This window comes from Chiloscyllium plagiosum, chromosome 28 (genome assembly GCF_004010195.1).
Source record: "Chiloscyllium plagiosum isolate BGI_BamShark_2017 chromosome 28, ASM401019v2, whole genome shotgun sequence".
Classification (NCBI taxonomy): domain Eukaryota; kingdom Metazoa; phylum Chordata; class Chondrichthyes; order Orectolobiformes; family Hemiscylliidae; genus Chiloscyllium; species Chiloscyllium plagiosum.
In genome coordinates this window covers 10097698-10125293 of record NC_057737.1, presented here as the reverse complement: position 1 = coordinate 10125293, position 27596 = coordinate 10097698, and the positions used below count along the sequence as shown (strand labels likewise).

At 39.0% G+C, this 27596-nt stretch overlaps 1 protein-coding gene across 10 annotated transcripts in view; it reads left to right on the top strand.

The window, feature by feature from the left end:
• Positions 1–27596, top strand: part of nf1a (neurofibromin 1a) — a 334372-nt gene that overhangs the window by 172095 nt on the left and 134681 nt on the right. For all 10 annotated transcript variants that reach the window (XM_043718253.1, XM_043718251.1, XM_043718246.1 and 7 more), the window contains 5 exons: positions 3717–3875; positions 7351–7448; positions 9053–9199; positions 9888–10034; positions 12512–12622. In XM_043718253.1, the coding sequence (XP_043574188.1) occupies positions 3717–3875; positions 7351–7448; positions 9053–9199; positions 9888–10034; positions 12512–12622 (662 nt within the window). The remainder of the gene's footprint in view (positions 1–3716; positions 3876–7350; positions 7449–9052; positions 9200–9887; positions 10035–12511; positions 12623–27596) is intronic.

Genomic DNA, 27596 nt, shown 5'->3' with positions numbered 1-27596 from the left:
AGGTACGCTGTCAATCAAACCCCTTGCTTCATTTAGTTTGTTTTTTTTGCATAGCTGATCTTAGAAAAAAGTCCATCTTTGGAAAACAAGGAACAAAATTTCAAAGTTTAAATTTTGGGTTTGATCAGTCTTTTAATGAAGGAAGCACTTTTAATCTTGAAAGGTTAGATTAATCACTTCATTTCATCTATTTTAAAGCATTAAGTTTCAAGTAAAGTTGGGGGTAAAGTGTTTGAGCTGTCTATTATGAATAAGTGGCTTGTGTCCAATGATAGTTTCTCAGATATAATTGCTGTAGTTTATCTATTTTGGGTAATTTATAGTAATTACATTCCTTGTAAGCAAAGCAAAGACTCTGGCCTTTTTAAGGAGAGGATTTGAGTACAGAAGCAGGGATGTCTTGATAAAGTTCAACAGGGCCTTGTTGACCCCAAACCTGGAAGAATGTGTGCAGTTTTGGTCTCCTTATCCATGGAAGAATGCTACTCCAAGGAGTGGTTTACAAGACTGATTCCTGGGATGGCAGGACTGATATGAGAAAAATTGAATTGTTTAGGATTATGTTTGCTAAAGATCAGAAGAATGAGGGAGGATACCCTAGAAACCTATAAAATTTTAACAGGACTTGACAAGGTAGATGCAGGAAGGCAATTCCTGATAATAAGGAATCCAGAATCTGGGATCAAAATCTATGGATATGGGATAAAGCATTTAGGACTACAATGAGAGGAAATATCATTACCCAGACAGTGGCAACACTGTGAAATTCAATATGATGGAAAGCAGTTAGATTAGATTAGATTCCCTACAGTGTGAAAACAGGCCCTTCGGCACAACAAGTCCACACCGACCCTCCGAAGAGAAACCCACCCAGACGCATTCCCCTAAACCTAACACTATGGGCAATTTAGCATGACCAATTCACCTGACCTGCACATCTTTGGACTGTGGGAGGAAACCGGAGCACCCAGAGGAAATCCAACATTGTATGATTTCAAGGAGAAATTGAGTCATACACTTTGGCCTTCGGGGTGAAAAGGAATGGTGGAATAATTAGAAACAGACCACTGAGTTGTATGGTGGAGCAGGCTCAAAGGATCAAATAGTGTACTCCTATTTTCTACATTTCTATGACACTTGCCTCCATCACTCACATCATCATTGTACTTTAGTGTGATAAGGATTGCTTCCCGTTCACCCCATCACCATTGCCATCTTACTTTGAACCAAAATATTTGAAAGAATGCCATATGCTTAAGATAATATTCACACACTTATGCCGTTTAACAGTGCCCTTTTTCAGTGGAAAAAAGGATACATGTGCTGTATTGCTTTTAAGGAGAATTGCATCTTTGTTGCAATGATGAGTGAAAATACTGAAAAGTTGAGATTGTCCATTTTGAACATAGGCTGCACTAAAATCCCTTTGAAACCAGTAGCATGAGGTTAAACTTAATTTGTATTTAATCAATATTTAGATATTTTGACGCACAACCTTCATCTGAATTTATAGTGGAGAAGTGTACTGAGTACTTCAGTTTGACAAATGTTAAGCTAAATACTTTTTCTGCTGAATAACATCGCTGTACAGACAATTACCAGAGCATTACTGGATAATTATCTGTTTCTAAAATGTAATTTTTGATATTTGGCTTTAACTTCAGACTTCATTGTAATACTCCGTTTTGTACTGCATGATTTGAATTTTTATCAATTGAATACTGGTATAATTAATTAGTCCGAGATTTGGTACTTGAATGTATGTAACTTAAATTTTTGAATTTTTTGGAGCAAACTTCTATGTTCAGTTGTGTCGTCAGTTGTGACGTGCTTCAATGAAGGTATTTATGATTGTCTGATCCAAAATAAAACCAGGTGTTGTTGGGAGGAACCAAACTTTGGTGTTTGAGCAGTTCGACTCAGCAGTCAATGTGATTTTGCAGCTTAGATGTAACTACAAAGGGAATTCTAAGTAAATTAGATGTTATTTAGATTAGGGTAACTTTGTAGAGCTTTCAGTTTGGAAACTGTTGGTTTCTAAATGCTGTAAATTAACTTTAAAAGCACATGTATGACTGTGACATATGTGAAGAAATGATGTCCTCGTTACCTCAAACAAAGATTGCTGTTATCAGTTGTACAGAGAAACAGGAAGGGGGTGTGCATCTGTAACTCTATATGTGATGTTTTACTGGTATCATTTGGGCTGATGGATGAGGTGGAAATAACTTAGTGATTAGGAATCCTCTTGTGGTGTTCCTGATATCTGATTATAGTCCACCATTGACAGAAATTTGGAGCATGTAATCTTCACAGCCTCTTGTCAAGGGAAAATTATCTAAAAGTGGTACAAAACGGAGGAAACCATGCAGCTTCTATTTGCATAGAACGTTCATGCTACAAAACACAAGTGGTTTATGCTATAATATCATGTTTCCCCTCCCTATTATGGAGAGTGTCTGCATATTTTAATGAGGAATAGCAGAAATGACTTAAAGCACAGTTAATCAATATCAGCACTAATCTTCCAGTATACTTGATTGTGCACTATACTCGTAAAACTTTTATGTAAGCATAATAAGTCTGTGTTCTTTAGTTGTTAAATTAGCTATTAGTGTTCGTTAATAGATGTCTGGAACTTAAGATGATTACAGTGAGGAGACTTGTATGAAGTTTTAATGTTTGCTTTTGCAGCACTTCCAAAAGGAGAAACCAACGATAACAATGTATCGTCCTTAAAGAATTTTTATTTCATGTCGGCTGAGATCTGCGCAATTATTGGGAATGTCTTCAGTGACATTACTGATTCAGGCTGATCTTTTGGGTTGTTATTGGATGTCAATCACTGGATATATGACTCAAACATATCAGTATTTAAATTACTTTTCCAATATCATCATCTTTTGGGTTTTCAGTAAAGCTGCTCATGATGATACAAAATTCTAAAATTTTGGGGTGTTCTGTGGGATCAAGATAAATGCTGTTTTTTTCTCTTAGATTCTCTGTTATGTTCCAACTTCAAAGAAAATAAATTGCCTTTGCTTACTCACCCAACTTCAAATTTCTTTTCTTGTTTACACTTTGCCCTTACCCCACTTCTGTTCCAGCTAACCATTCTTCTATATTAAGACCTCTCTAGCAATGAATTCTGAAATTTAACTGAGTTCATGAATATCAATACCACAGCAATGGCTTAAGATGATCCTAACCAGAGTCTGTCAATTTTTCTTAACATTAGATTAGATAATGAACAAAAGAAGTGATGATGTATAGATGCTTTTCAGATAAGAGCTTCATACCTTCATTATATTATCTGGATAATCTCTCACTTGAACAGATTCTCAAGACTTTAATGCCTTTTCTATCATAATTGTGTGGTTGTCTGTGTCTGATGAAGGGCTTATGCTCAAAAATTCGATCCTCCTGCTCCTCAGGTGCTGCCTGACAAGCTATGCGTTTCCAGCACCCCACACTTCTATCCTGATAGGGATGCCAAGGAACCATCTAAATTCTATGTGTGGCATTAGTAGTCATATTTTTAATATACTACATAGTTTGAACATGCTAGGCTTTATTATATAATAACCTGTGTAGATGATGAAACTGAGCATTAAGATTTCATAGCTGTTATTAACAGTTCCTCTAAAGACTGTTTAAAGTTATTTTAAATTTCAGTGTTAATGTACTACTTTTGTTTCTGTTTTCTCTTCCTGCAGGTTGTCAGTCAGCGTTTTCCCCAGAACAGTATAGGTGCAGTGGGAAGTGCTATGTTCTTACGGTTCATCAATCCTGCTATAGTTTCTCCCTATGAAGCAGGGATCCTCGATAAGAAACCTCCACCTAGAATTGAACGGGGATTGAAGTTGATGTCCAAGGTAAAAGATTTATTGCACAAGCAAGTGTTTTGAGCCCAGCAGAGAGCTCAGCATTTTTTCCAGTAAGTAGCTGGGCCAAATATCTGAGAGAGGTTCCAGATATAATCTGTTATTTGCTGGAAGCTTGAGTCACTGCTTGGATAGTGATCAGGGTGATTAGGTTGGTCAATGTCCTGAGTTAGGGAAAATGCCCCACATAGCCAATCCTGGCAGTATATGTGAATAGTGAAACTGAGCTAATGCTCCTTTTCAGTGTTCTTTCACCAGAACTCTGATGTGCGGAAAAGAGTAGAAAAAAGGTCCACAGTTTCTACTTCTAATAGTTGTCCATAATTCCCAATTTGAAGAAGAGATGCATCATGTGAAATACAAGGTCATGTATGTCATTGGGTCTTCACCTTGTCAAGGTCAACTGATCTGGATGTAGGTTTGCTCGCTGAGCTGGAAGGTTCATTTCTAGACGTTTTGTCATGCTACTAGGTATCATCTTCAGTGAGCCTCCGGGCGAAGCACTGCTGATGATTCCTGCTTTGTATTTATATGTTTGGGTTTCTTTGGGATGGTGATGTTATTTACTGTGGTAATGTCATTAGAGAAATGATTAATGATGCCCACAACAGACTCTGTAAATACAACCTAGAAATCTTGCACCAAAAGTCTTTACTCACTCATGCAACAGACCATGAATGGGCAGACACAGTGCGACAAGCCAAAGATATTAGACAGCAACAAACACAGAAAATGAAAAAACTAGACCTGTAGAAAAAAACTAGACAAACTTACACAAAATAACAATACTGACAACACAGAAGCCTGGATAAGAAACTTATCTGACCGACCCTTAACAGACACTGAAAAAGTCGTCTTCGTAAGTGGATTAAATTACAACTGCCTGGATCGAACAAGAAAGATTTCTTAGCAGCATTAGAAGCAATCCTGAAAGACAACCAACTCTCAGAAGAAACCCAGCAAACCATCAGACAGGTAGTCGCACCAACATTAAGCAGAAGAAAGGATGGAAACACACTCAATACTCAAGAAAGGAAAGCACTGGAAAAACTACAAAAAGATAAAGACACTGTTATCCTACCTGCAGACAAAAGACGCTTGACAGTCATTCTAAATTGAAGAGACTACATTGAAAAAGCGAATGCACTACTTGCAGATACCAACACTTACCAACAAGTGGCGATAGACCCGATCCCACAACTAGAGAACCAAATCACAGCCCTACTCAAAAACCATCAGAAATCTAGAGCAATAAATAAGACCGACTTCCAAAAAATGAAACCAGGCGGATCCAACACACCATGCTTCTGCAGATTACCCAAAATTCACGAACCGGGAGTCCCCCTCAGACCCATAGTCTCGCTACCTGGAAACACCAACTTACAGATTGGCCAAGGAGCTACACCAAAGTTTAAAACACTTAGTATAAGACTCACACCACCCCATCCACTCCACCCAAGAATTCCTGAAGACCATCAATGACACTAAGGTAGAAGAGGATGAAATAATTTAACCTGGCGAAGGAAACACTGACTACACTATTAGAAGACCCAAAGACACATGCACCAAACACCATTAACTTCTTCAGCAAGGACAGTATCCTCAAGGTAGTGGACCAATGCCTTACCACACACTTCACCTTCAACAACATAACCTACAGAGAAACCAATGGAAACCCATGGGATCTCCAATATCAGGGTTCTTAGCAGAGGTAATAATGCAGAGACTTGAACAAACAGCTCTGCCAACCATCCAACCCAAACGTTGGGTCCTCTACATGGATGACACCTTTTGTCATGACGAAACAAAACAAATTAAAAGAAACCTTCAAGACCATCAATAATACCCTTACTGGCATAAAATTCACCAAAGAGGAGGAAAACAACAACACCCTGCCATTCCGAGATGTCGCAGTAGAGCGAACAGCCAGTGGGGAACTTCAAACCAGCATCTACAGGAAAACAACACACACGGACCAAATATTGAACTACAGAAGCAGTCATCCCAGTATCCACAAATGGAGCTGCATCAGAACATTATTTCAATGAGCCAACACATACTGCAGCACAGAGGAATTATGCAGAGCAGAGGAAAATCACCTATACCAAGTATTCAAAAAGAACGGGTACCCAGTGAACACAGTCTGCCAATTTATTATCAACAGACCCCAACAAGTAGACAAAACACATCCAGAAACCCGAGCCACTCTCCCCGACATCAAAGACATCTTGGAAATGACTGCCAGACTACTCAGACCCCTTGGCATCATGGTAGCCCATAAACCCACCAACACACTAAACAGCAGCTAATGGACTATAAAGACCCTATACAGACAAGAAGCAAAACTAATGTCATTTACAAAATACCGTGCAAGGACTGTAACAAACACTACATTGGACAAACAGGCAGAAAACTAGCCACCAGGATACATGAACATCAACTAGCCACAAAACGACAGTAGTATCCCTCACTAGTATCCTTACATACAGATAAGGAAGAACACCACTTCGACTGGGACAACGCATCCATCCTAGGACAAGCTAAACAGACTCGCACGGGAATTCCTAGAAGCATGGCATTCCAACCGGAGCTCTATCAACAAACACATCGAGTTAGACCCCATCTACCACCCCATGAGAAAAAGAACAGGAAATGACATCACCAACCCAAAGATACCCAGACATACAAATAGAAAGCAGGAATCATCAGCACTGCCTTGCCTGGAGGCCCACTGAAGATGTTACCTAATAGGTTGATGAAACGTCTGGAAATGAACCTTCCAGCTCAGCGAGCAAACCTACATCCAGAACCTCAACCTGAGCTACAAATCTTCTCAACTCATCAACTGATCTGTCTAGAGTGGAATAGAAATATGGTTGTCTGCATCCCTTTATTCGTATACTTATGGTTTTATTTCCCACCCTGGCCATTATTCATTTAGTTACCGATCGAAACAATGATCGTGGAAATGGTCTCGGTGGTGGGTTGTTAACTCTTGAAGATGAAATGGCCTGATGGCGTATACCCAAACTGAAATAATGTAGATGACAGTTAGTGGTTGTTAAGAGATGCAACATGGTGTTCATGCTCTGCTTGCTCAAACTGTAAACTCCTTCAATGAAATGTTTGAAGCTCTTATTCTTTGTGATCAAGTGTCAGTGATGTGTTAATCAGCTTCTTTTAACATTGACCAACAGCAAGAACTGCAAATTTATGTGGAAGTGATGGAAAGTTGTAAAAATATGTGTGCATATCCTGATTAGACCTGTGTTTATGTTGCATTGCTGGGATAAACTATGTGGAAACCATTTTGCAGTGAATTATGGAGAGTAGGGTGTGAACAAGGTATTGACATCATTCCAGCATGTGACCAGCTTCATTTATTTTGGGTAAATTAAGATAAGTGCATGGCTTGCTCTCTCTGGTTATTAAACCAAATCATTGTTTGTGAATTGTGATTTTACAGATTCTGCAAAGTATTGCAAATCATGTCCTGTTTACAAAAGAGGAACATATGAGACCATTCAACGATTTTGTCAAAAATAATTTTGATGCGGCCCGAAGGTAATTAATGAATACTTGAACTGAGAAAGACTTGAAAATAAGGTTCGAAAATAATATCAAAATGGGAATAATTATTAAATTTTTCATGATATAAACATTATTGTTATTATTAACAAATGGATTGCTTAATGAAGATTCAGCATTTTTCAATTTATCAAAGTTCCATGTTCCAACTATGCACTCATAGAATTTCAATTGTTTAGTTCAAAAATGTTTTTATTTAAGTGTCTTTATTGCTTAATTCATCACTTCAGTAATCTCAGTTAGAAAGCTGTTTTTAAAAGCTTGGATTTCTTGCTCCAACCTTTTCACCTGCAGATGGAGCCCATTTCAGCCTGCCTGTCCTCTGTTGGCTGCCTACCTCTTATTCATACCCCTGCTGCTTTTTGCTATGGCATATAACAGTTTTTGTGCCATTCTGGGGATGAGCTCCCAAGTGTTGTTTCATTGTATGTGACTTGGCTAATTGATTTTCTTTACTACCAAAAAAGTGCAGTTAGCATCTGGTGAGGATTAACATAATTGGGCTGACTAGCAGAAATATTTCCACTTGAGAGAAAGATCAGAGTATGTGTTGAAGGTTGACATGACTATAAGGTAATTGCTAATGAATCGATGAGGCATTCAGGAAATAGTTCTTCATGCAGGAAGTGATGAAAATTTGGGACTTGTGGGAGACAGACGTACTTGAGACGAATAGCACGGATGGATCCGTGGGGAATCTAGATGTGCAAAGAGATAGGATATCCTTATGAAGTGAGAACAAGAAAAATGGTGGGAGACCCATTTTCAGCGAAAATATTATGGAACCTGTTGAGCTGAGTGGGCTGTTCCAAGTGCTTCCAGTATGCAATAGTTTGCAAGTCAAAAAGAAGCTCTTAGCTGTTTGTTCTTTACTGTAATGACAATTTTTATTTGAGACAGTGTTCTTCATTAAGGACGGATTTCTTTTTTAGACATTTATTTACATTTCAGTGATCAGTATTGCTTATTGTTTCCTGAATATAATTATTTTGTTATTTAACAAAGTAAGAAATCAGGCCAAACTGCAACTTTCAACTAATTTGCTTGGCTATGCAGCTACTTTCAAATTACTACTTTCTCGTGGTATGTACCAAATGCAAACACAACAAACCCATCAGTTATGTCAGACCATTTGTGTACATTCGTCTGAAAGACAATGAAGGAGAAATCAATTTTGACACCTCATCTTGGCTGAAATTGAAATTTGATGCCAGCCATGGGGCATGGGAGTTGTGAAACTGTAGAAGGGAATTTGAGAGAGATTATTAGGCACAGTGGATGTCTTTCCATGGTTACAATCTTTATACCTGTTCTTTCTGTGGTGCAAGAGCAATATTGAAGGTAATGGAGTGCAAATAGTGCGATAGTATTATTGATTGGCCCATATCAAAGAAACTTTGCAAACTTGTTGGAAGCTTGGCTGTGCTGTATGATTTGTGGTTGACTGAGATCACTCGTGGTTTATCTGCTGGGAATGTTTTAATGCAATATTTGTTCCATATATGTTAACAATTTTTTAATACTACTTCTTCCCCCAACCTACCCCAACTTCTGTCTCCTCACTCCCAACCCCTTGGAAGGTTTTTTCTGGACATAGCATCTGACTGCCCAGCCAGTGACACAGTCAATCACAGCCTATCGTTCATCAGTGATGGCAATGTTCTCGCTTTGCACAGGTTATTGTGGAATAACCAGGAGAAAATTGGGCAGTACCTCTCCAGTAACCGGTACGTGCGAGACTTTATTTCCTTTTGCAAATGTTTGCTTTGGCGATGCTTTCTGTGTGCCTAGTTGAAATTAATTGCAAAGACTGCTTATAACAATATTGGCCAAACTTAATTCTTTGTTTCCCTTCTATGTTATAAAAGATGACTTGGAAAAACTCAGTGGTGTTGTATTGTGTTGTACACCTAAGTTTACATGCAGATGGAGTAGGGTGAGCGAGAAGGGGAATAACTGGACTTGAGAATTCAGACCTTTTATTGTCTTTTTTTTCCAATCATTGTATATGCCCACATGAATAGTTAGGTATTCAAACTTGCCAAGTTCTAAATAAATCATTCTCAAGTTGGCATGGCGGTGTAATTCGAACATGGAGTTTGTTTACAATTGTACAAATGGGCATGGGAATTATTGTAGCAGTTCATAGAGATGTCCATTGATATAAATTCTTGATGTTTTGAGGAATGGTTTGTGATGAATGGCAGAATCATCACATTTGCCTTGGCACACATTGCTATGGAAATGTTTTGATGAAGTATTTATTGCACGTTGCTGTGCCTGTTATATGAAGTATTTAGCTGTATTGTTCAGACTTTTATAGGATCAGTTTCTAATTCATAAACTGCATTCCGTATAACACTGATTTATATGTAAACCTCTTGGAGGGTTGCATTAATAATTTCATGTTCTCAGTGACCACAAAGCTGTAGGGAGAAGACCGTTTGACAAAATGGCTACTTTGTTAGCCTATCTGGGGCCACCTGAGCACAAACCTGTCGCCGACACTCACTGGTCTAGCCTCAACCTCACCAGCTCCAAGTTTGAGGAATTCATGACGAGGTAAGCAATTATGTACAGCTTTTTCAGAAAGATTGGAAGTGTGAACGGTTTTCTTTAAAATTGAGGCAATCGTTTAAGTCTGGTTGCATTTCACGACAGTGCAGAAACAGAACTGTGCTGCCATCAGACCAGCTCTGTTCTGTTCTGGTCATGGCTGTTCTTGGACGTCACCTCTACCTTCCCAGCAGCTTGGAGTATTTCTTGCTTTACTGAGATACCAAATATCTGTCTATTGTAGTCAATATTGGACCATCCACAATCCTCTGAGGCAGAGAATTCCAAACGTGTATAGCCCTTTAAGTGAAGAAGTTTCTCTTCATGTCAGCCCTTAGTGATCGTGCTCATCCTGAAACTGGTCTCTTCTTGGTTCCCCAGCAGATGAAGCAATGTCTCAGTATCCACCCAATAAAATTTTGAATGTTTCCATAAAATCACACGCCAGTCTTCTAAGCTGGTGTGAATATAGGCTATATTTACTTGGCTTCTCGTCAGACTACAATCCTGTAATTTCAGGGGCCAACCCAGTGTGAACCTTTGCTGTACTACTTCCAGTGCGACTCTGTCCTTAAATTGGAAACCAAAATTGTGCAATGCAGTCCTGGTGTGGTCTCACCAAAGTCCTGTACAATTGTAGCAAGACTTCTTTATTCTTATTATGCAATCACCATTTCTCTGTTTTCAGTTTCTTTTTTTGCTTGAGATTGCACAGTTCTTAGCTGGATATGCAATATGGAGTGCACTCCTGATGCATGTGACAGCTTCAGCCTTAGTGTTATTATGAAGAAAATTGAAGCAAGTACCTGTTTGCTCCAGGAAAGTTGCATCTCAAGCCCAAAGTTTCAGCCTTTGCCAAAAGTGGATAAACGCACTTCCATATGCTGTCAATGTAGATATCCAAGACTCATGAAAGACTTGCCAAAGCAGACTTTAAACATCAGTCTGGAAATGAAAAGGAGTAAGTTTGCTGACATACTGAAAAGGAGTAAGTTTGCTGTATAGGGACAGGCCCTGCTTAGCTGTCTTGGACTGAGTCAATGTCATGCCCTAGAAGTTTAACCATTTTCACTTGTGCTGCCTTCAGAAGCTTCTGAAGATCAGATGGCAGGACAAACTAGCAAACAATGACCTGCTCACTTGAGCTGGTATGCCAAGCATCTACATCATATTGAGACTATTGCAACTGAGTTTGGGGCTGGTTATGTAGCCAGAATGCCTGATGCTTTGCAAAGGCAAATCATCTTTTGAGAGCTTGAGTCTGCGATACACTCCCACTCCAGTTAAAGGAAGTGCTACACTCAGAAGGTTTCACATTAGAATATTAATTTTGACTTTGTATGCTGAGAGAAGTTTGCCCATGATCGTTGCACTTGGCACAAATCACTTGATAAACAGTCTAGTCCCCTTCAAAGCCAATGCATATCAAAGGCAGAGAGAAAATATGATAGAGATCCTGAGCCAACAACCTGTCCAGAATCTTATCATCTGACATCCTACCTTGTTGGCAGCAGAGCCTTCCAGGTGCAGCTCAAAATTAGTGGCCAACCACATAACCACAGAAGTCTTATGCAGTAAACCAGATGATGAGCAGTGTTTTTTATCTTGAAAAGATGAACAAGGAGAATTCAGTCCTTGTCTATAATGACAAATGTCATTTGCCTTCCTAATTGTTGTATATTCCCTTTTGGAAATCCACATCTATTAAATCTATGAATTCCTTTTTATCTGTGCTACTGGTTTTACCTTAAAAAAAAAAAAATAATGAATTGTCAAATGGATTTTCCCTTTCATAAATGAATGGTGTTTGGTTTTAATCATAGCACATTCCGAAGAGGGAATTTGTATATGTGCTGCATGTGTGAATGGAAATACTGATGAACCTAAGGTTTAGATTTAAGACTGGCTTTTCTCGCACAATATATTTTGTCTCATTTTTGTGAGCTTGCTGAATTTTAAATTTGTCCACATCCATGTAGCTCTGAAGTAATATTTACATTGCACGTGTTGCTGGGTTCTTGCATTTTTCCCTTCAGGTTTCTGATGGCAATGATGGCTTGAAATGTGGCTCCACAAGTATTTGAAGCACTTCAGTACTAGTTGTCATACTATTTTTCCTTCTGGGGTTTCATCGGACAGCTGTGTTGTCATCCTTTAGCCAATGTCTACAAAGCTGATTGGGGTGGAATTATAAGCTGATTTATTTGTTTCACTCTCCATGTTTTTCCTCATGGGTCCTGAAGCTAGTTATGCAGTTTTAGTCAGAGTCATCTGGCTCCCACCTTCCTGGTCTACATTTCTGATCCCCAGCTCTGGAAAGTGCATTCATAGACCTTGTTTTTCAGTTGCAGTTGTACTGTCAGGTTACTGAGTAATTTGGCTGAGGCAATAAGAATAATGTGAAATCTAAGTTCTTTCATAATATGATATGCAAGCATTCATTGACTATGAACACTTGTTACAATAAAATATTTTCTTTCCAGGCATCAGGTACATGAAAAAGAGGAGTTCAAGGCTTTAAAAACACTGAACATTTTTTACCAAGCGGGAACATCAAAAGCAGGGAATCCAGTGTTCTACTACATCGCTAGAAGGTAGGATCCATTTGATTTGCTTTCTGTTAAAGGTCTTTTTGCAATGAATGAACTGCTGACAGATCTATGTGCAATTACAAGCTGGGTAAATTCCTGGAGGTTTCATCCCATGATCTCTCACCACCTTCTGCTGTCTTTTCACTATTTCTGATTTTATAACTTTTTATTTCAATTTCTTCACATTTTCTTTAAATGTTTATTGATACCAGTTTGTGTTTTCTCTTAGCTTGCATTAATATCCAGGTGATTAATCTGCCAGTTCTCTAGGTTCCAGATTGTTTGTGCAGGATGAATAAACCCTCATGGCTATAACGCCAACAGATGTAACATTTTGGTGTAACCTAGAGATACTGAGGAATGGAAAAGATTATCTCTTTCTTTTTATGTCATCAGTGTCCAGCAGTTTTGTTTTGAAGAACTGCAATTTTTTTTCACCTAATGTGATCATTTGACCAGTTCTGAATAGAAGATGGTAGTGGTGCTGCTGGTACTTGGTTTTCACAATGAGAGTTGATCTGTATGCACCTGTTTGGAAAATTTAATTATGCAGTTGGTTAAATAGCTTATGTATGTTTCTGAGACAAAAGAAATGATTTACTTTGTGTTAAAACACCACTTGAGTTATATTGGTGTCATTCAGATATATCTTGAGTAAAAGGTTTGCAGTTTATGGGGAGAAAAAGTTGGAATGGAAACTAACGTTAGCAACCATATTAACAAACTGACTAATGTTTGAACTTCACTTACCCAGCACACCATCTAATCTCTCGTCATAACTATCTACCCATAAGTCTGTCGAACCAGTATGAGGCTGTTCTGAGAAGCTCGCCCTTTTCTGTTTGGGTTTGGCACAACAGATGTGTCCTGTCCATGGTCAGTTGGCAAAAGATTCCCAAATCATGATGGGAACCCAAACTTTGCTCAGGCAAATTGCAGCATGCATACCACCCTTGACTGATGTAAGCCAGTCTCTCTGGGACTAACCTAACTGGTGCCATTTAGATGTTTATTGATTGGTTGTGCCTACATTCTACAAGTAGGGCCATGTATTAAAGGGATGTTGCAGCTTAGAACTGGGTTTTGTGTATTTTAGCATATTCCATATGGACCAGTTTGCCTCCATTATCCATCCACAATGAAACTTGTTCAGAGCAGTTGTAACTTTTTTGTATGAATCCATTGCATGGAGTTGTTCTTAATCAATTCCAAGTTTATGTTCAATGACTTTAAAAATGACAAGTTGTTAACACCGCCAACCATGTCGCTGCCAAAAACACTACTTCGGCGAACACCGCCAGGAACTTCAATTGCTCTGGTGATGTCAGTTATGACATTAAAGACAATCCCATGACCGCGCCCACTCGAGAGACCGTCTCCACCTCCTCACCCAACTCCAGCTCTACATCAGGCCCCACCACTAAGTCCTGCCAGATATTCAGATATCCCCCCAGACCCCCACCTCACTGGGGATAAATGGTCAGTCCTTAGTAAAAGTCTTAACTTCATCCTACTCTGCCCTCTTGTCAACAGATTCCGCACGTGCTGTGATATTGAACTTTTCCTCTGCCTCCGTGTATACTTTCTCAATCACGATTCCCTCCCACCCTCTGAAGACCGTTTCTCCTGTTCCAACATATTCCATCCTTTTGGGCATCCCTTGCTGGCCTCTTACCCTTCCTCAACCTCTTTATCTCCAACTGCTGTCGTGACATTGGCTGCCTCACTCTGTCCACCCCTCTCACCCACTGCAACCTCTCATTCTGGCAACGCACAGCCTTCCAATCCCTTTGCTCCAATCCCAACCTCACCATTAAACCAACTGACAAGGGGGTGCGGTGATAGTATGGCACACCGACCTCTAGATCACTGAAACCAGACGCCACATTCCTATGAAGGTCCTATGTCTGAAATGTTGATTCTCCTGCTCCTTGGATGCTGCCTGACTTGCTGTGCTTTTCCAGCACCACACTTTTTGATTCTGACATTAACACAAGGATCTCAGATGTACAGTTGTGGTTGATGCATTATAGGGAAGACTTGGAAGCATTGGAGAGGGTGCAGAGATGATCTACCAGGATGTTGCCAAGTATGGAGGGAAGGACTTATGAGGAAAGGCTGAGGGACTTGAGACTGTTTTCGTGAGGAGGTTAAGAGGTGACTTACGAGAGACATAAGATGATCAGTGGATTAGGTAGAGTGGACAGCGAGAGCTGAGGGGGTGATAGATATTGGACAGATGTCAGAGATTGGCTCTTTACTCCGAATACTAAGGGCATGGCAAGTCTACACTAGTAGACTTGCCAACTATTAAGGGCATTGAAATGGTCATTTTGGGCAGCACGGTGGCACAGTGATTAGCACTGCTGCCTCACAGCGCCAGAGACCCTGGTTCAATTCCCGCCTCTGGCGACTGACTGTGTGGAGTTTGCACATTCTCCCTGTGTCTGCGTGGGTTTCCTCCAGGTGCTCCAGTTTCCTCCCACAACCCAAAAAAATGTGCAGGTTAGGTGAATTGGCCGGGCTAAATTACCCATAGTGTTAGGTGAAGAGGTAAATGTAGGGGAATGGGTCTGGGTGGGTTGTGCTTCGGTGGGTCAGTGTGGACTTGTTGGGCCGAAGGGCCTGTTTCCACACTAAGTAATCTAATCTAGTAGTAATTGATTGGATATACATATGGATGATAATGGAGTTGTGTAGGTTAGATGGCCTTCAGATTGGTTTCACAGGTTGGCGCAACATCGAGAGCAGAAGAGCCTGTACTGAACTGTATTGTTCTGTGTTCTATGCCCTAACTGATATATTGTACAGTTTGGGTTACACATAATTTAAATTGCTGATGTATACAGCATCCAGAGCAATACTGTTTAATGTGGCAGGTACAAGTATTGGAAACTAATTTGGAATTGCCACTCCCATTCCAGAAAATATGCTCTTGACGTAAACCTAGATAAAATGATAGTTTCATGGTTTTAGTTGAACAATTTAAACATTTGAATACTTTTCAAAATACTGTGTAGAGTACTTTAACCAGGAACAAGAAATTTATGTGGATAGTTCAAATGTTGATAATTGATTTGATATAATTGTGATGTTAATTATTGCTGTGTTAGTCCCTCAGACGCATCTGTAGTTATGTGTAGATATGATTTTTGATCCCTATCATTTTCAAAATGAAATGTTAAGGCATTAACTCAGAAGGTTTGCTGCTTACCCAAACAAACAGTTTAATGTTCACAATGAATTTAGAGCAATTTAGTTTCATGGGAGGAAAATGCTCAACAATGCATGTTCTGTACATGGAAACACAGTGCAAGTGTAACAACTACAAGTGTGGAAACCAATGGTTTATTGCTACAGTATGCACTTGATATATCATAACTTGTTTTAGCGGCTACTAAGCTTGTAGATGTCAGGCTCAAAGCTTGGTATTTGTCAGTCTGGAGTGCTTGACAGCCTTTCCAAGATTAATTGAGATTAAAAGAGTCAGCAAATGATATCCAGACATAGGCCATTTGGTGCTGGAAATAAAATACAACTGATGCATTTTAACTCTAAAACCCAGATTTAAAATTACAGTTTTGGTTCATAATTCCTTGGCAGCATTGCATTGGATTTTGATGTTTAATAAAGAAACATAATTGCTTTTTTAAGTTTCTTTAATTGAATATTTTTGTCTAACAGCATCAAATCTCTTAGTGCTCAGTTACCACAAATCAAGTAAACTGCATCTTCAACTGGGATGTGAGGGAAACAATTATTGTTTAAATTTTTTTGGAATCTGTAAAGTCTGAAACTAAACTGAACTAATGAGCATGCTTCTGTTAAATGCTCCATGTTGTAATGATGGGCTGGATATTATTGTCTTATACTGTTGGTGTCCTGATGCAAGTAATTGCATAGAGTCCTGATCATTAAACTGCTGTACTTGGGCTAGATAGTATTTAGATCACATTGGGACAGGTTGTGACTCAGATTTCCAATTGGTTTATTTGCTGTATTTTAATTGCTGCTTACAAATCTGTTGGGTTAAATCCAGCTCATTATGAACCTTCTTTTGACTGCCATGCCAGGACCTTTTGATTAATGTACATCACAGTAGTTGACTTGTAAACTTCCTAACCTGTCCCGAAGTTGCTGAATAAACATTCAGAATATCAGTGATCTTGGGTGTGATGCTTCATTGAATTGGAATGAAGTGAACCTCAATTTTTAAAGTCATAAAAATTTGATTCAGTATTAAGTTGGTTACCAAATGTAAAATCCTACTGAATGTTTTTGGAGGTTCTGCCTCTGGATTTTATTGCCAGTGTAGGTCTCACTGTGCATTCTGCTCCTGCAAGCTTTTGTTTGGATTGAATGACATCATCGTCAAAATGTTAACATTTAATTTTAAAAATCTCATTGCCCTCTTGAGTTTGACTGTACTTGGGTGCAGTCCACCACGGTGGCTCAGTGGTTAGCACTGCTGCTTCACAGCACCAGGTACCAGCTTCAATTCCCCTCTTGGGCGACTCTCTGTGTGGAGTTTGCACGTTCTCACCGTGTCTGCGTGGGTTTCCTCCGGGTGCTCCGGTTTCCTCCCACAATCCAAAGATGTGCAGGTTAGGTGAATTGGCTGTGCTAAAATTGCCCATTGTATTAGGTGCATTAGCCAGGGGTAAAATGTAGGGAAATGAGTCTGGGTGGATTTCTCTTTGGAGGGTCGTTGTGGACCTGTTGGGCTGAAGGGCCTGTTTCCACACTGTAGGGAATCTAATCCAACCTAAATAGTGGCAATCAGAGATGAGTAGACTTGATAGACTGCTCCACTGGAAAATGTGTAGCTGGGTTGCCTTTAGCAACGACCTCAATATTTTAGATATTAGATGGAGCTTTAAACAAACCACCCCTTGTAAAAGGTGCAAAACTATCAGCATGTTAAAGTGAGGTCAGTCAAATGTTTTAAGGAGAAAATTTGAGTTCCGCAACAATTTTCCCCTAAACTTGTCTCATCCAAAATTCTTGACTAACATGTTTGTGTTTTTTGCTGCATTGTATGCTGTTTTTACTAATTGTAGTATAATTCACTTTTGTTTTAGCTCAACTTGAGATTCCTCACTTGCTTTATTTTGCCTTTTAACATGGTATTATGTTAGGCAGCTACCACAAATTGTTCTTAAATGTGTTAATTTTGCAACATCAATGTACCTTTGGGGCTTAAAAATCTTCATTAGATGCTGCTGCTTTACTGTGCCTACAAATTGTTGTATTCATGTTGTTATTACTGCTTCAGAATATTAATAACTACTCTACCTGTTAGAATTGTAAGTCAACAAATGACAGCAAAGCCATCCCTTTTAGTGTATGGTGAGGACCGCTGGACACCATTTCTTCAGTTGGTTCTCTGGCAGTTGGGGCCTTCTGTGTCGTCTTAAGGTTTTCTTCATTCCCTTGCTACCTTTAGCTGTTCCTACTTTCTGCTTCTCAGGTTAGCTGTCTTTTAAATTTCTTCAGTTCTATAGTCGATTTTTCTTTTTTTTTCAAATTGCTAACATTAACAGTGTCATTCAATCCCCTCTTGGCCTTCACACAAGTAGTTCATCTGGTGTTCCATTTCTTTTCCAGTGCAGTGGCATTTTTCTTCAGGTCTATTATTGTTTTAAATGCTACCCACTGTAGTTTCTTGCTGTCTTGAAGGACAAAATAATACCAACATTAACAGTTTTCCACAAATGCTGCCTGACCTGCTATATATTTTTGGGTTTTTCTTTTTGTTTTCAGATTTCCAGTGCTAGTACTATTTCTTTGAACATTGGACTGGCAAATTTACTGAATAAGTCAGCAAGTCCATTGTATAAGCACATGCAGTTATGCCTCAGTCAGTTTATCCTTATCCTTTCATTTTATAATCCCCTTTGAAGCTTTTTGAAGTTAACTAGTTGATGGCATTAAAGTAATGCAGCACGAATGATGTTGGATGATATAACTATTCTCAAAGGAAAAACAAATCCACATTGTGGTTGTACTGGGCATGAATGTGTGAAACATGCGAGTGAATTCTGTACAGTCACCAGAATTTATGGAGAGTGTACTTCAAGGCAACATATGTATTTAAATTACCAACTCATACAGCTCAATCTGTATGTTAAGAGACATTGATCTAACGTTTTGTTTATTTGGATTGAACTGTGCAGCCCATGCTAGTTGCAATCGGATTGTAATCTTGATGTTGTGTTTTGGGCATGTATTTGGGATTCCTGCTTGCACACTGCACCATTGGAGGTGGCTTCATACAGTTGATTCACCTCTCACCAAATTCACAGGTGTTTTAGTTCTTAAAGAAATGATGTGCATCTTAACAAGAAAACACATCATAAGAAATAGATTTTGTTGAACTTGGCACTTTTAAATGACTTTGGGAAGAAAAAATAAGTTGGGCATACATCGTACCTAACAACTAACTGTCCCAAATACTTTGCAGTTTTGAAATACTGTTGGCATGTCGAGAAGTAGCTCTCAAATCCAATATTTAAATGAATATAAGGCTTTTTTCAGACAATTGAGAATTATGTTTGTCTTGAATCTATAATCCTGTATGCAATTCTATTCTATGATTTCCTTTCAAATCAGCATTTTATGCCCTTTGTGTCTACATGACGCAAGTCTTTGTAGAATTTGTGGATCTGTTCGCCGAGCTGGGAATTTGTGTTGCTGACGTTTCGTCCCCTGTCTAGGTGACATCCTCAGTGCTTGGGAGCCTCCTGTGAAGCACTTCTGTGATCTTTCCTCCGCCATTGGTAGTAGTTTGAATCTGCCGCTTCCGGTTGTCAGTTCCTGGAACCGGAAGCGGCAGATTCAAACTACTACCAATGGCGGAGGAAAGATCACAGAAGTGCTTCACAGGAGGCTCCCAAGCACTGAGGATGTCACCTAGACAGGGGATGAAACGTCTGCTACACAAATTCCCATCTCGATGAACAGAACCACAACGACGAGCACCCGAGCTACAAATTTTCTCTCAAACTTTGAATTTGTGAATCGTTTAGATGTAGACTTAGAACTGTGTGCTGTGGTAACTTTAAAAAAAAACAAGTTCATTCAATTGTAGGTACTTGTGTAGATTGCCAGATTTGAAATGCTGTATTTGATCAAGGTGGGTTGTCCAGTCTGACACCTCTGATTCCTGTTGCTAGCTCCTTTTTTTTTTCAGGATTTGAATGTTTCCTTTTGGGTGCCATGAATGTTTTATACTGCTGGATCTGACCTCTGCCACGAGAGAAAATAAAGATGTATACTTTAAACAACTTATTTTGCAATCACAATATGTGTCAAATTGCATGACAAATCACGTAATGCTGGTGAAATATAGAATAGATGACACTCCATTTGTTCATAACAGTCTCCAACAGAGCAAACTGATAACCAGAGAAAAGTTGACCATTTGAAGTTTGCGTTGCCGAGAACATGGGGGAACATCTCATTTGTCACTCTGATAAAAGATCGTGCCATTGGATCTCTTGTCTATTGAGAGGAAAATTGCTTCACCTTTAAACTGAAAGATGGCACCCATGACATACAAAGCTTCTCTCAGTACTTGTTAGGTTATAATTGTGCTAATTTTGTAAGACTTCCTTTGTCAGACCACATTAATTGATATTTGATTTTCAGTATCAAGGGCTATGGGGAGAAAGGAGTTGAGAAACTTATCAGCCATGATTGAATGGTGGAGCAGACTTGATGGGCTGAATGGCCTAATGTCTGCTCACATGTCTTATGATTCTCAACCTTTGGTGGGGACATGCAGCATCCTTAGTCCAAGGATATGGAATGTTAAAATATACTGACTGCATGTGGTTCTGACTGCCTCATTGTGAAGGAACGACCCAGGACTTGTACCTGCCACATCTAAATTTTCTGTCTCAAAGCTACATGAAAATGATAACGCACAAAAAAGACAAAACCATAACCTATTGCTGCTAAATCAATTTTGGTTAAATTGAAGTCAGTAGACAACTTCCCACCAACCCAAGTTAGAAGCTTCACTTATGAAAAAACAACTTCGGATTTAAGCTGTTATCTATTCAGGTACTTTGGTAGTGCACAGTGCAGCTTGATGTTGTGAACTTGGGTATTGCTCAGAAAAAAGACATGCTGTCTCAGTGTTCCTTAGACTTATCAGGAGAGATGTGTGAATTTCTAATTATAAATAGAACAAGGGAGTTAGACTGCATTTGTTTGCTTGTGGATTCTAATCCAAACATTATTATGAAGAACACACTGGGCAAGAGACTTTTTTATTTGAAAGTGTAGCGCCTGCGCATATTATCCACTAATAGGATGCTGCTGTTAAACCAGAAACACATTTTAATGGATAATGTGAGAGATTTTCAATGCTGAGCTTGTGCTTGCTGTGTTGGCCATATTCCAATGACTGGTCCTATGGTTGTAGAAGAATTACATCCGAAATGTTGACTTCTCTACCTCCTGATGCTACCTGGCTTACTGTGTTCTTCCAGCCTTCTGCATGGAATCCTATTTTGGATTCCAACATCTGCAGTTTTTTTGTCTCTAACCTATAGTTGTTTGCAGCAGGCAGAATAATGGCCATAGTCAAGGAACACATGCTTACAAAGCTCAATGTTGTGATGAACGTCAGATGTGATTCTGGGATTCGCAGTGTTTCAATAAAGAATTCTGCGAATTCTAGGAATTGCACTGACAGCCTGTTTAATGGTTGGCTCACAACGTGGCTCACTTAGCATTACTAGAACGTAACATATAGTCTTTCATAGGTCCCTGTCCACTGCAAACAGAATATATGCAGATGCTGCATGTTTTTCATTTAAACAAAAACACGGGAGTGGGGGAAAGTTTGTAGTGAAACTAATCCCCTATAGTCAACGTCTCGACTAATCAAGTCCACTTGCCAACTGGTCACTCCTTTTTTCCATGCAGTATAAATTGTTATTCCCTTTGAAATTTGGTATTCTTGCATTGTTTGGATGAGGACAAATTGAAAAGCTTTGATAATGTCTTCCTTCAGGAGCATTCAGTGTAGATAAACTGTTTTGGTTTGTCAGCAAAGTTTGAATGTGGAGGAATGAGATTCAACTCTATTGTTAGAAGCATAATTTCTGAGAAGATTTGATAAGCTGGGGCCCCTCAGCATTTACAATAAAAGGCTTGTAAGGGTTTTAAGACAAAAAATTCATTAAACAGTCCAGTGAATTAAAATTCAAAAATACATTTTTAAAATTTATTAGAGTCTGTGCTGGAGAAGGAGCTTGGACCCTGGGATCATAAACTCATTATGCCACATCTAAATTATGTAATGGGGCCACAGTAAGCTTTAATTTGTTTGGAGCAAATGGTCTAGAAAATCTATCTTTTGCCTGCATGATTTTCTGATATGTACAATTGTGTTGCTGTAGTACAGCTTTTTTTCTGCAGGAGAATTGCAATGACCCATTCACAATGTTCTCTAGCTATAGAGCAGAATTGCAACATTGTGATTCACTGTGCTTCGGGGATTCTCTTTTTGACATTTTTAAAGTTGTGCCCAAATTAGATTGGTGGAAATTCCCAAATTTAAGAAAGCAAGCTAGCTGGGGGTGGTGCCATATGAGGGGTTTGTGGAGCTATATGGTAATTGAGATAGCACTTGGAAAATATGAAGGAACTGAAGTTAAAATGTTCATGGAATATTCAGTTATCAGGATAACATTTAGTTTAGCACACAGTTATCTCCGCATGCTAACTGGATTACATGAGAGCTTATGGTGGAATAAGCTGAACGTGGTTTCTGGGAATTCTGGTCTCTTGCTCTTTGCCAATGTGTGTTTATGCAAACTTGAATGAATTTTTAAAATCTGGTTACTGGTAGAAACTTCCTAAGTTAAATGAGTTACATCATGAAACAATCTCACTTTCAGCTTCAAAGCCCTTCAATGTTTTCTACATCAAACTTAACCTAAGGATATGGTAAATGAGTGCATCTGTGGGCGGCACGGTGGCTCAGTGGTTAGCACTGCTGCCTCACAGCACTAAGGACTCTGATTTGATTCCAGCCTCAGGCAACTGTCTGTGTGGAGTTTGTACATTCTCCCTGCTTCTGCGTAGGTTTCCTCCCGCAATCCAAAGATGTGCAGTTTAGGTAAATTGGCCATGCTAAATTGCCCATAGTGTTGAAGGCTGTGTAAGGTTAGTTATATTGGTCAGGGGTAAATGTAGGGTAATAGGGTTGAGGAATGGGTCTGGGTGGGTTCCTCTTCGGAGAGTCGGTGTGGACTTGTTGGGCCAAATAGCCTGTTTCCACACTGTAGGGATTCTATGAAGAGTTTGGTTTCATTCCGAGCTTTGCATTCCAATAACTAATGCATTTGAACTGTGGTGATAAAGTCCAAAATGAAACAAAGTAACTCTTTTAAATTAGTTGTTGATTGTCTTCTGTATTAGATGAGCATATCATAACTTGATGCCTTGTGTAATGGAAACTGCATTCACTGAGGAGAGGGCTATAGAAATTAGTTATAAAGGAGCATGACAGCTCTTATGTATGAAAATGAAGTGTGAAGGTGCTTCAGGGTGACAGCAATTGATGTGCCAATTGAGTGTTCAAAGTGTTGGAAGACACAATAAAGGATCGGTTGAATCTTAGCACATTTGTGATTCAAAAGACTTTTTCCAAAAGACGACAATGTCAAGCTTTAAGTTTCATAGAAACATGAATAGATTGGCCGTTCAGCCCCTTGAGCTCATTCCATCATTCATTGAGATCATGGTTGATCTGTGGCCTAATTCCATACACCTGCCTTGGGCCCATATTCGTTAATACCTTTCCTTAACAAAAATTTATTTGTCTCGGATTTAAAATTGACAGCACATCCACACCTTTTGCCTATTAAAGTCCTTCTTAACATCTTCCCTGAATGGTCTGGCCCTAAATCTCACTCTGTACCTAGTTCTAGAATCCCTAACTGGTGTGGAAACAGTTTATCTTCATCTACCCTGTCTTATCACGATGAATTAGATCAGATGACCCCTTAATCTTCTAAATTCTGGAGAAAACAGACCGAATTTGTGAAATCTCTTCTCAAACTTAATCCCTAAAGTCTGGATTTCATTTTCGTAAACCTGTGTACCACCTTCAAGGCTAATATATCCCTCCTAAGGTATGAGTCCAAGTGGGGTCTAACCAGGGTTTTGTGTAACTGCTGCATAACTGCTGCATAACTTCTGCATTCCCATGATCCAGTCCTTTGGATGTGAAGGCCAGCATTTCATCAGCTTGCTTGATTATTTTCTGCACCAGTTTGTGGCATTTTAACGATTTATGCACCTAAACCTTCAAGCTCTTTGGACATCAACTGTATTTAACTTCATACCGTCTAGAAAGTACACCAATCTATTCTTTTCAATCCAAAATGGATAATCTCGTGCTTGCCTATTTTGAAGTTGATCTGCCACAGTTTTGCCAATCACTTAAATATATCAATAACTGTTTATATTTCCATGCTATCATTTGCACTGTCTGCACTGCCTAACTGTCATTAGTAAATTTAAATAGATGACCTTTTCTATGCCATTATCCAAGTTATTATTAAATAATGTGGATAATTAAGGCCCTAACACCGATCCAAGTTGGCCACCACTGGTCACATCCTGCCAGTAAACCATGAGAATAGTTTAAATAGTGAGATATTTTCATGTCTGCTCTTGTTACGTTTGCAAGACTCAACATTTTATTTGAAATTTAGTTTCATTACATTGAAATTACTTATCAAATAATTTAGTGGTTGCATGCATCCACATATCAGAAAGAAAAATGCTCAAAATTTTATAGTACAAATAGAGAGTAAATAGTTAGACATTTCAGGTCACAGAAATTGTTTAGTTGTAAAATTCTGAAACTATTCATAAGTTTGTTTTTGCTGAAAAAAGTTTGAATTCTGAATGTATATCACAACTGCTTTATGTTTAAATGAAAATGTTCAAAACGTGGTCGAATGGTAGGCTTCATATGGTAACCTTTGTTTGTAAGTGTCCTTTTTTAATGTTTGCTGGTGGGTCAGCTCAAAATTGAGATTTATTCTCTCTCCTCACGTTTTCTTGTTGGTGGTGACCTGTCGTGCTGCCATACATCTGGCAGTATCAGCACCTGCTGCTCTTCAGTGCCTCATCCAGGTAGCTGTTTATCATGTGTTAGTCTTGACCTCAAATGTTTTAAAAAGCTATGCTGGTGGGGCTGGGAGAGGTAGTGGTTACTCGCATCTGTATTTATTAGTGTGCACTTTCCAGCAGGAGTCAACAAGTCATAGTCGGGACTGGAGTTATCTAATTTGACATTTTAAAATTCTTCTCCCATCTTTCCTGGCTGTGGGACAAAGCAGACGTGGCTGAAGGAAATTGGTGCATAACAGACCAAAGATCAGATTTGGTCCCTAAGCCTTCAGAGGAGAATTTTTGATTTTTAATTTCTGAAAAGAAAATACAAAATACCTGATTCATTAGCCAAAAATGGTATTGACTTACTGTCGCTAACTGTTTCCCTTGTTTAAATGTTTAAATAAACAGTGCTACCAGCATGGGGAAAGCCATGATATAGAGTGTTATTCCTATACATTCATGTGCTTTTGAGTTTGTGCTTTCTGCTGTTGTTGCATTATACTTCATGACATTTGTGGTTCCAGTGATTCCATTGACCTTTGGTGAGGTTGTCAGATTGGTTGGATTATTCTTAATGGTACTGGAAATACTCCTCATTGCAGCATGAGAAGTGGTTGCATTGATGATACTTGGTTCAGAATATGTTGAGAATGTAACTGATGCAGTTGGCCTGTGACTTGCAGTGGGCATTGGCTCAAAGGTTGACAGAGGCATTGAGCCATTGATCTGACTGTTCAGAGTTCCATTTCTGTCAGCCATTGTGATGAACAAGGTTGAAATGGTGCTGTTGGAAGTAAACTGAGCAGCTGTAATGAGCATTGAGGATGCTGGAAGTATATCTGTTGTATTTGTAACAATAGGAGGATTGCTTGAACTTTCAGTGCTACCTGATGTTTGAGTAGTAATGCTTTGGGTTGTTATTTCCAACACCGGTTCATTAACAGAGCTTCGTTCAGGTGAATTCAAACTGGCATTTTTGATTTTTTGTAAAAAGGATGAAGTATCAGTTCCTTGACTCACAAAAGATTGGAGTGTTTTTGCCTCATTCCCCTTGGACACAGTAGTTGGAGTTGTTCTGATTTTAGCCTGTTGATGAGTGAAACTTGAAGTATGAATTGGTAGTGTCACAGTGCTTGGGTCAGAGGTAATCGTTGCTTTCTGAGTAGACTCAGTTTCTTCTGTGCACGGAACTCCAAGCACAGTTGCTGCCACACTTTTTGTCCAGGTCAGTAGATAGGAAATATGATCCAGATTGTTGCATTCCCACAAATTTCCATACAGTGTAATCAACTGCAAGCCAGTGAGTTGATCAAAAGTTCCATTTGGAATAAACGTGAAACTGTTATTGTTCAAGTACAATTTTGAAAGTCTTTTTTGCCGAAAAGTATCGGGTAGTATATTCTGCAAGTTATTGTGAGATAAATCTAAAGTTTCCAAGTTATATGGTGTGTTGGTTGGGACCGTCCAGAATCTATTTCCACTGACGTTGAGGAATTTGAGGTTAATTAATGTGTTGTTAATTAGAAAAGCCCTTTCAATCAGGTTGTCAGACAAATCCAGTATTTTCAGGTTCCACTGGGTGACAGTGTCTTCTTTCTCAAGTACTTTGATAAGATTGTTAGCAGCATAGATTTCCCAAAGTGCCCTTGGAAATTCGGTTGGCATACGAGTGAGCAAATTGTTTGACATGTCGAGGAGCCTCAGGTTGGTGAAATTGGTCAGCTTATTGCTGAGATCTTTAATGCCATTGTGGGAAATATTTAGGTGTATTATATTGTCCTGGATGTTCTCTGGGAGTTCTGTTAAGCCTTGGCCTGAGCAGTCTACATACCTGTCATTTTGTCTGCATAAGCACTTGGAAGGGCAGGTTGTTGCAGCTGAGGATAGGGTGGACAAAAGGGCCAAGATACAGCTGGAGAACTTGAAATAGTCCATTGTTTTCCTATAAAGAAAATTGCAGATTGATTTGTTTACCCTCGTCAACATGTTTACTTAAAAGAAAAATATATTACTCCCCCCCCCCCCCCCCCGCCATGCAATATTATTGGTATGAGCTGGTGGCTGAATCCAATGCACTCAGTGGATTGTGATACTGAATGCCACAGGTTTACTTGCCCCCTTACCACGAAGAGTACTTCGGTAAAATGCCTGACCTCAACTCAAACGGGGATACTCAATGAAATAGCTTCTCTGACAAGATAATTGCAGAGAGTATCTTGAATACATGCCTCGCATTCTAACACTTGCGTGGCACAGTTCCAGGGTGGCGTTGGAGAGGGCTTCATACTTGAATTTGTATAATAATTCAGATGTCTGAATGCTCCATTATTGTTGCCCGTGAAACAACAACTAGATGCACAAATGCTCTGGAATGAATAAATCAACAGACAGTGTTGCAGCAAAAGATTTGTGTCAATTTGGTATGGTCCTGTTGTGATTTTTTTTCTTACAATTCATCCACAATAAGATGGTCCTGATGAATGAATTATTGATTTTTAAAATTTGATTTTGGCAATGTTTTTATTGTTATAACTTTCCCATTACTTAATTATGGATTTTTAATATTGACAATTATTATCAAAAAGCTTGACCGTAGCATTGGTTATGACCAAGAAAAGCTCCATGCAATTAAATATTCACACTTCACTAAACTGCCAGCTTAATGCATTTGGTTAATGCTCCATTTTTAAAACATCTTTTAAGAAAAAAGACAATACAATTTTTGTGTGGAAAGAGAAAAATATACGATGAGATTATCATTCCTTCATGAACAGCAAAATTACAGCTGCTGCTTTGGATTTTTAAATCGCAAACACAGCATTAAAAATCT